Raw genomic sequence first — 9,078 nt, 5'->3', positions numbered from 1 at the left:
TTGGACATGACTGAAGCAATTTAGCATGCACAGACCCTTACAGTCCCAATAATCTTGGTATTATGGTTCCCTACACAAAAAAATTGGAAGCAGCAAATTTGAAGTAGAGCCTAGGGAAAGTAGTGAAGTGCCTGCAGGCTTGAGGTGAGGTTCATAATGAGCGCTGATGGGAGAAAGAACGACTTTAACATTTTCACGGTTATTTCATTTTATAAATCTTGGTCATACCTCAAAAACTGGTCTTAAAGAAGTGGTTCTCAATTGTGGCTGCCCATTAGACTCACCTGGTGAATCCTTTATAAAACAAAGCCCAAAGCCTCAGTCTTAGAGATTCTGGTCTCAATGGTCTGGGGTGGGCTCCAGCCACAAGTAGTTTAAAAAGCTTCCCAGATGATTCTAATAAACAGCCAGAGTTGTGAACCATTAGCTTAGTGATTTGGTTCAGTTCACTTCCCAGCTGGCTCTGTGGTAAAGAATCTGCCTGCCAGTGCAGGAGTTTCAGGAGACACGGATGTGATCCCTGGCTTGGGAAGATCCCTTGGAGGAAGGATGACAACCCGCTCCCGTGTTCTTGCCTGAAAAATCCCGCAGACAGACGAGCCTGGCAGGCTACAGTCCACGGGAAAGGAAAGAATCGGACATGACTGAGCGACTGAGCACACACTCATCAGGGGCCACTCACTGTAGAACTCAGAGGCCTGGACCCTAAGTAGCCCCAAGTAGGTTCTTTACAGCTTGTTACATTCTTGGTTAGAATGTCATTGAGGGCGTCCCTGGTGACTCAGTGGTAAAGAATCCACCTGCTAATGCAGGAGACACAGGAAATGTGGGTTCAGTCCCTGGGTGGAGATGATCCCTGGAGTAGGAAATGGCAACTCATCCCAGCATTCTTGCCTGGAGAATCCCATAGAGAGAGGAAACTGGTGGGCTACAGTCCATGGGGTTGCAAAGAGTAGGACACAACTGAGTGAGCAAAATCATTGCTGAGAAGTGTCATTGATAACCAAGATTTTAAGAAGAAAATATCTTATATATTAGAAGTGACCTTGACAGAAAGTAAGAGAGCCTAGAACTAAATGATAAAGAAACCCATATCTAATTCTTGTGTCATAAAGAGATCTAGAGGGAACTGGTGGAGGGAGGCAGACACCACCATCTCTCCTTTCCGATCCTCCCTTGGTAGACCAATACTTAATGTGCCCCCAAATTCTCTGGGGATCTTGTTACAATGCAGATTCTGACTCAGTACATCTGGGGAGGACTTGAGATGTAGCTGGTCAGAGACCATACTCAGAGCTGCACAGCTCTAGATCATGCTGATGACCATGACTCACCCCCCAAACCCTCTGAGGAACCCAAACAAGAAGAATGACTTCCTTGGTCCTGAAGAATGAATTCTCCAGGCATCGTTGGTACCCAGAAATACTCTGCTCAAAACTTCTTAACTATTTTCTCCTCCACTAGGCAACTTTATCAGAGAAGCAGGGGCTGTTGTGTTAGAAATGGGCTTAGAGAGCATCCATCTAGCTTGACTCATTCATTAGAAAAGTATGGCAATGGGGCCAAGATGGCAAAGGATTTGCCGAATTCACAGGTGATACAGGCAAAGTCAAAACTGGCTCCAAGTTAGGACATGAAAGCGTGAGTTAAAGATACTATTAAAAGAGTGAGTCAACATAATTGCCTTGTGTTAATTTTTATATGAAATATCATCTTCATTATCCTCAGGGAGCTGGTAGTCTAATAACGGCCAGAGTTGGAAAGGAACACACAGCTCTAAAGCTTGGCTGGCTGGCCTTGAGACTTAAGATGGGGTAGATAAGATGCTAAAGGGGCTCCCCTGTCTCTGGGACCACACAGGAGCTGTGTTTCCCCTCTCATGGAATTTTCATAAAGAGCATTCAGGCCTCCAACAGAAGCTGCTCGACAAATTACCCAGTCATGCTGATTTCACTCATTGAATCTCGGATCTGCTTCTCAAATGATTTTCTAAGTCCTACACAAGAATGACACATACTCCTATTCAATGTTAAAAAGCCCTTGTGTGAAACTGAAGATGTACATTATTCTTTTAATATGCGGAGTGTGAGGGGCAATCATATTCCCAGAACATTTAGAAGTGTATCCAGCCAAATGGGCCTTATTCTTAGTCCATTTTTTTGTGGCCTCTTAGGAAAGCAGAACGCGTGCTAATGAAATCAGCAGACCCCATGGCATTCTGGGTCCTGGAGCCATCCATGTGGCTGGCTCAGTGGCCACACCGGCTCCTGAGTGCCCCCTTCCCTTGCCAAAAGAGGCCCTCCCAGCAACACTGTTTACGCAGGACTTGTTCTCGTTTTTGACCTCAAAGCTCTGGACTGGCCTGACACTTTGTCAACAGAGCGTGTGACCATGTTATCTTGCTCCCAGTGGCTCTCTGGGTCTGGAATTAAGAACCAGCCAGAGGGAAATCAACCTGAAAGCCACAAGTCTGAATATTAAATAGCAGTACCACTAGGGGCTACAGTGGGAAAGAGGTTTCCTGGACTCAAGTCACCTCCCTCCACTTCCAACTTTACTTGGTGTCTGTCTTCTATTTTGTGTTCATGATAAATCCTGATGTATCTCTGTTTCCTTAGGCCACCTCAGCACCTTCTTAGGAATTAAGCTGTGTGGATAGGCAGAAGTGCAGATTCATACCTTTGCTGTCAGGGGGCTCAGGTGTCAAGGTCATTTTCACTTCTGAGACATTTTCAAAAGATTACAGACTAGTTTCTCAGCGTCTCGTCAGAGAGACGAGAAAGAGCTGGAAGGTGAGGCAAGAAACCACTGGGTGATGTTTGAGCAACGAGGTTGGAGCCCGTTTTACATGTTTTTCATTGTATTTTATTTTCATAATTGCTTTAATGGGCATGTGGTACTGCAAAATGAAATTGTTTTCCTCAGTTGATGCAATTTACTGGGAGACAGTTTGATCCTATAATGCAGGGACTCTTCAAATCCACTGATCTTGGGGTGGAGGGAGGGGTTTCTTTTTAAGCATTCATTTCGAAGGATGTTTTCACTAATGAATACAAAGCCTATAAAGGGAAAAACCCATGTTTCTTCACCACCGTGTTTCACAATAGCTATTAGATGACCACAGCATCATCAAAGAGTGGAAAATGTGTGGGGGAGGGGCACAGGGGCTTCAAGAGTTGCAATTTACCAAGGAAGTTGACTCTGATACCCAAATCCACAGGCTAAAGTGGTGCCGTGAATCTGGGAAAAGTCCAGGCCTGGTTCAGGCTTGCACCCTTCTCTTCTGATCCCAGATGTGGAGGGGGTCCTGGCTCTGGGTTGCCCAACGTCGGCTGTGAGTTCCAAGGAGAGGCTCGGAGTCCCAATCTGCAGTGTGGCTCCAAGGAGCCGCACACAAGCAGTGGAGTCCCAGCGTCCAGGGGGGCGGAGGGCGCTGGTGACTGCTTCCAGAAGAAAAGGCCAAGGCCACAGACCTGAGTGCCTCCCCGGCAGTGGGGAGCGCAAGGCTGGCTCAGGTTGGGGTCTGGAGGAAGCCCTGAGTCTGTGGGGCTGCATCTGAGTTAGAGGCTGCAAGGGTCTCAGGACACCAGGCAGGTCTGGGTGTAGGGCCCACGGATCCTATTGTGCCCGGCCCCGCCTTCGCCCCGCCCCCGCCCCGCCCTCGCCCCGCTCCGCCCTCCCCTCGCCTCGCCCCGCCCCGCCCTCCCCTCACCCCACCCCCTCCCCTTGCCTCGCCCCTCCCCCCCCGCCCCCTCCTGCCCTCCTCCAGCCCCACCCCTCCTCCAGCCCCACCTCTTGGGGGCGCCCGCGCGCCCTCCGGCTATAAAGCATCGAGGCTCTGCAGCCCGTGGACCAGCAAGAAACCCCGAGCGGCTCCAGTGCTTTCTTCCAGACCCCTTGAGGCACCATGGCCGAGGGCCCGTTCTTCAGGGCGCAGACGCCCTTGCACCCGGACCACCTGTGGATCTGGGAAAAGGCCGTGTATGTGGACGAGAACCGGCGCACCTGGCTGCCCATAACCATCGAGGTACAGCCGCTGTGGGGCCGGGCGTGCAGGGCAGCATGAGCGGCCCCCCATGGCCCGGGGTCTGGAGCCGGACGCCCCAGGTCGTGCAGGCCCTAGAGGACACCCTCAGATGCCGCAGGGCAAGGGTGGCGGCGGGAAGACTCAGAAGGGCAGGTCCGCCCAGGGCGGCCAGGACACACAGATGAAACCACTCTGAGTTGGGCTTGAGGATGAGAGGTTCTCCTGGCCAGGAAAGCAGGGTGGGAGAAACACAGAGCCAAAGGATGGGAACCCAGTATGTCTGGAGTCTATGAATATGATCTCTAGTGAAATAGGATTTCTCTGGGTCTCACGGACCTAATCCATAAAATGGGAATAATCGTGTCTCCGAAGTGATTTGGGTTTCCTTGGTGGCTCAGGGCATAAAGAATCTGCCTGCAGTGTGGATGACTCAGGTTGAATCACTGGGTTGGGAAGATCCCCTGGAGAAGAAAATGGTAACCCACTCCAGTATTCTTGCCTGAGAAATCCCATGAACAGAGGAGCCTGGGGTCTACAGTCTGGGGGTTATGAAGAGTCGGACATGACTGAACGACTCACACTAGAAAGTGATTACCGCCCTTGGCCGATTATCAGAATCGCCATAGGTGAACCCAGAAATCTGTATTTTGAAAGGACCCTCCACAAATTAAGATCAGCCAAGTTTGGGAATCACTGCAGTAGAGTTTGGGATATTTCCTACCTCCTCTATTCTTTGAAAGAAACAAATTTCACACGGCATAAAGCAGTACCGAATAGTCACTGACTTACCTGTGATGCCTTAAGACGGATCTTTAGTTAATATTAACTTTGTTTTTTTTAAGAAATACAACTCTCTTATAAGCACTTTCCATCAGAGCATGGGTTTCCTCAAAGAAACTTAGGTGAAAACAGTTGAAACTTTGCATATATAAACTAAAAGAATATATAAAAGCATAATTAAAATCTCATTAGAACATTTATGAATATAATAGTAAAACTGCAAAAAATAACTGAGAATGCCTGTTTTCCCATTTTATAGGTGAGGAAATAGAGGCATAAAAATGTATATTTGTTCAAAGTAGTGCTGCTTGTAGGTAATGGGGTTGGGATTCCCGCGCAACATCATCTAAAATGTAACCACCGTCTAAAATTTGCATCTTTATTGTCCTTTAAGACTTTGAAATATATATACTTAAAAAATTGAGTTATATATTCACTTTAAGTCAAGTATTTGAGGAAAATGTAAGTGAATATCTTTTTTAAATCTCTGGTTGGGGTATATCTTCTTAAATATGCTGAAACTGTGAAGGAGAGTTTTTCACATAATTATTATAAATTCTGGACAAAACCATTTAGCAAACCTTGGGACAGGATTTTCTCCACATAACTTTAAAGAACTAGTATTCTTCATCTGAAAATATTTATGTAAGTCAACAACAGATGAATAAGAAAACTTCAAATGGTTCAAGGATATGGAAAGTCATATCCTAACATGGCAGGAATGGTGATTTCCACCCTTGTATCTTGCAAGATATTCTGAATTGTTTTTTAACAGTGAATTCTAATTTACTTCATGGACAAAATTTGAAAAGCTGTTTCCACTTTGGAAAAATAATCATTGAATAAAGATAAGTGTCGGATTGATATGTCAAGAATTCTCGGTTGTGGGGATTTGCAGTGAGTGGTATTAAATCCCACTGCTTGTGAAGCTGATATTCTACTCAGGGAGAGGGACAGGACAGTAGTGAGGTGGGTGGGAAGTTGTGTAGGATAACTCCAATGGGATAGCAGGCAGGAACCAGGCATAGGGTCTTCATGCAGGTCCCCTCCAGAGTCCTCATTTGCATGTACCTGCAAACTGCCCATCATTTTCTCTGAAACCTTTTTGGACATCTGTTTGGGCATGCCCCTTATGGATATCATAGAGTTGGATTCTTCTGGCATTTGTCTTTATAGACATAACGTTCATTTGAACAGAGAACTGCCTTTAAAAAGGATGTGAGCCCTGCATGGACTTAGGGGAGAATGTTCCAGGCAGAGGACAGCAAGTAGGAGGGATTTCTATTTGGAGGGATCGTGTGTGTCCCAGACATGGTGAGGAGGTCAGTGTGGCGGAGTGGATGGAGGAACTGGGATGGAACAGTAGGAGGTGAGAGAGGAGGTCAGAGAGGCAGGGACCTGGCTCAGCAGGCCTGCGGGCCATGGTGAAGATTCCAGCTCATCTGCCTGCGACTGGAAGGTGTCGAAGGGCACCCAGCAGCGGAGGGACAGGATTTTTAGACACACACCCTGGCTGCGGGGCTGAGACTTGGCTGTGGGTCACAGGACCAACTCGGCGGCAGGTTGGTGTCTCTGTAGTCTAGTGAGACGCAATGAAACGGACTGCGGTGGAGATGGTGAAATGTGCTCTGTCACCTGATGCCGGGGTCTGGGGAGATCTCCTGTTTCAAAGGGGATGCATGATAATGAATAATCCAAGAACATCCTACATCAGCTGAAACAGACCCCAGACACCATGGTTACAGAAGCCCCAGGGCTTCCTGGCATTCCCTGGCAAGTAGGCACTGGTCTCGAGGTGGACCTTCTGTGGTCCTGTCTGGGTATCTTGACCCACTCAAGTGCTGCTCATCCCGGCCCAGCCTGAGCCCCCTGAGAGGAGCATTGTCTGGCTTAGGGACTGGATCTTTGGGGAGCAGTGATCACCAGCATCTCAGCTGCAGGCTGGGCGGCCGTGGGTATTTGTGCCTGCCGGACCCTGAGGGTGTGCCCTGGCCTTCTCTTCTCTTCAGATAGAAAGTGGCCTCCAAGTCCTCTTGCGTCAGGAAGACGTGCCCCTGGGGGATCCTGTGTGCCCCAGCCAGCTGGGCCCGTACCAGCTGCCCGTCATGTGGCAGCTCTACCCTGGGAGGAGGTACCGAGCCTCAGACTCCAGTTTCTGGCGCATAGTGTACCATATCAAGGCAAGTGTGGGCTTCTCTGGGGACCCGTCAGGTGGTCGTGGCTGACCCCGCTCCCCCGCCCCCATGTCTGGCCCCTGCAGTCCATTTATTTTCCAGTAAATGGAAATTTTAGTTTCCATACCCTCCACTTCCAGCCCCCCCCCCGCCCCCCGCAAAAAGAGGGACTTTACAATGGCAGATATTTTTAGGACTGGATTGGTGAGACATTAAAAGTGAATGACCAGCCAGCCTCAGGGGTCTCCAACAGAAGCCCCCTTAGTGGCAGGCACCTCTCTGGCAGGCAGTTTAGGGTTGCAGGCTGGGGGGACGAGGCCCCTGGGGTCCCCCCCACGCAGGTTCCCAGCTGCTACCCCAATCCCAGGGCCAGGAGTGGGAGGGGATGGAGGATCCCGGGCTCTGGCCTCCACCTCCCTCTCTCTCAGATCGGCGGCACGGAGGACATGCTCCTGGAGCAGCTGCCGGACCCAGAGGATGAGTGATGAGGTGAGCACTCCGGGGCCAGGTGAGGAAGAGGGGACGCCCCTCCTCCCCGCCGTGGAGGCTGTGCTGACCCCCATCCTCAACTGCACTGACCTCCGATCGTCCCCGGGGCTGGGGACCCGGGCTCGCTCTCCTTTAACACCTCAGGAGCCGATCATCTCCTTAATATTAGGGGCACACAGTTGCACGGTGCTTCATAGGCGTGGGGTCTTTTGACCATCACATCACCAGACCTGGACAGTATTTAACTCTATAGTTCATAGGTGGCGGGGGTTGGGGGGGGTTCAGACATAGAATGATTAGTCCAGATCACAGAGTCAGGTTTCAGATCCAGGTCTTCTCACGCCAAGCCGCTGACTTAGGCGTAAGTCCTGGGCTCTGGGGACCAGTACTGACCCCCTGGCTCCCCTATCCAGACCCCAGCCCCTCCACCCCTTCCTTCCCTTTGCCCCTGACCCTGTTCTCTCGTTTGTCCCCGGTCCCGCAGCTCCCATCTCCTCCCAAGCCCTGAGCCTGCCAGGGGGATATTCGTGCTGGCGTTCACCTTCCTGTACCTACCAACCCTGTGTGATCTGCTCCACCACACCCAGGTCGGACAGACGGACAGAGGATGAGTTCCCCCGACCGGACCTGCCTGCGGGAGAGGCCGTGTGGGCACAGCTTCGGGGTCCACGTGCCCCGGCTCTGCCTGCCTCTGGTCTTCTCGGCTGCCTGATGGTCTCAGCCTCTCTCCCTGTTCCGTCCCTCACAGCAAATAGTGTCACGTCCTGCACACCCTGGACTGCTTCCCACTCCATCCCCTCAGCTCTGTATCCTTCTGGCCGCAGGGAATAGGGCTGGCTTGCCTGCGCTTGGTCTCTGAGCCCCTGAACCAGCTGTCTCGCATGGTCCCAGCCTGCACACGGCCACGCCCCCAAAAGCCCCGCCCACGCCCCGAAAGCCCCGCCCCCTGCCCGAGCAGCCTGGGTGGGGTGCACAGGACGGCCTGGGAGGGGCTTGGGTCAGTGCTCAGGACTCCGAAGCCTGTGGTTCAGAGGCGCCCAGCCCGGGACATGGCAGGAGGCCCGGCAGGCCAGCGCGGTGGACCGGCCCTCTGAATGCCCACCTGTGGAAAGACAGGTTGGAGGTCCCCCTGTTTTACAGATGCCCTCAGACCCGGATGTTATGAAGTTGTATGTAGCGTAAACACTTTGTAATGTTGACTGATTAAATGTAAGACAGTTCATCTAACTTTGTGCTGGACCAGCTTCTATCCTTGACCTTGATTCTAGTGGAGAGAAGCAGGAGCAGTCACCAAGTAAGAATATTTGAAAGGGAAAGAATACTCATGAAATTACTGTATATGTGTGTGTGTGTGTGTGTAGTTTTTACTTTGGAGATAAGGCTGGAATTTATTTTCATATAATCCAAGTGCTCAAAAAGCCCAGTGTTCTTAGAGGTATAGTTTTGAGAACCACTGGAGTAAGTGACCTCAAAAAGTCACAGTCAGCCTCTCCTGGTATTCAGGACATACACACACATTCGCACCTTTTTGTCCCCATTCTGCTCCCCTCCTGGTCCAGCCAGCTCTGTCTCCTGTCCCTCCCTGGGTAGTTCCAATCCCAGCAGGAG

At 50.6% G+C, this 9,078-nt stretch overlaps 1 protein-coding gene across 1 annotated transcript; it reads left to right on the top strand.

The window, feature by feature from the left end:
- The first annotated feature begins 3,837 nt into the window (after positions 1-3,837).
- On the top strand, positions 3,838-8,689 carry TCL1A (TCL1 family AKT coactivator A). Its single transcript, XM_043922451.1, has 4 exons — positions 3,838-4,027; positions 6,817-6,987; positions 7,410-7,470; positions 7,955-8,689. The coding sequence occupies exons 1-3, from the start codon at positions 3,908-3,910 to the stop codon at positions 7,464-7,466; spliced, it is 348 nt and encodes a 115-aa protein (XP_043778386.1). The 5' UTR covers positions 3,838-3,907; the 3' UTR covers positions 7,467-7,470; positions 7,955-8,689.
- Positions 8,690-9,078: the final 389 nt, after the last annotated feature.

Source organism: Cervus elaphus, chromosome 13, assembly GCF_910594005.1.
Source record: "Cervus elaphus chromosome 13, mCerEla1.1, whole genome shotgun sequence".
In the NCBI taxonomy this organism is placed as follows: Eukaryota; Metazoa; Chordata; class Mammalia; order Artiodactyla; family Cervidae; genus Cervus; species Cervus elaphus.
The sequence above is the reverse complement of the archived record's forward strand: the minus strand, read 5'-3'. Positions and strand labels throughout refer to the sequence as shown.

Coding starts and splice junctions, on each gene's coding strand:
- TCL1A (XM_043922451.1), top strand. CDS start 3,908: ATGGCCGAGGGCCCGTTCTTCAGGGCGCAGACGCCCTTGCACCCGGAC. Junction 4,028..6,816: donor GGCTGCCCATAACCATCGAG/GTACAGCCGCTG, acceptor TCTTCTCTTCAG/ATAGAAAGTGGCCTCCAAGT. Junction 6,988..7,409: donor GCATAGTGTACCATATCAAG/GCAAGTGTGGGC, acceptor CCTCTCTCTCAG/ATCGGCGGCACGGAGGACAT.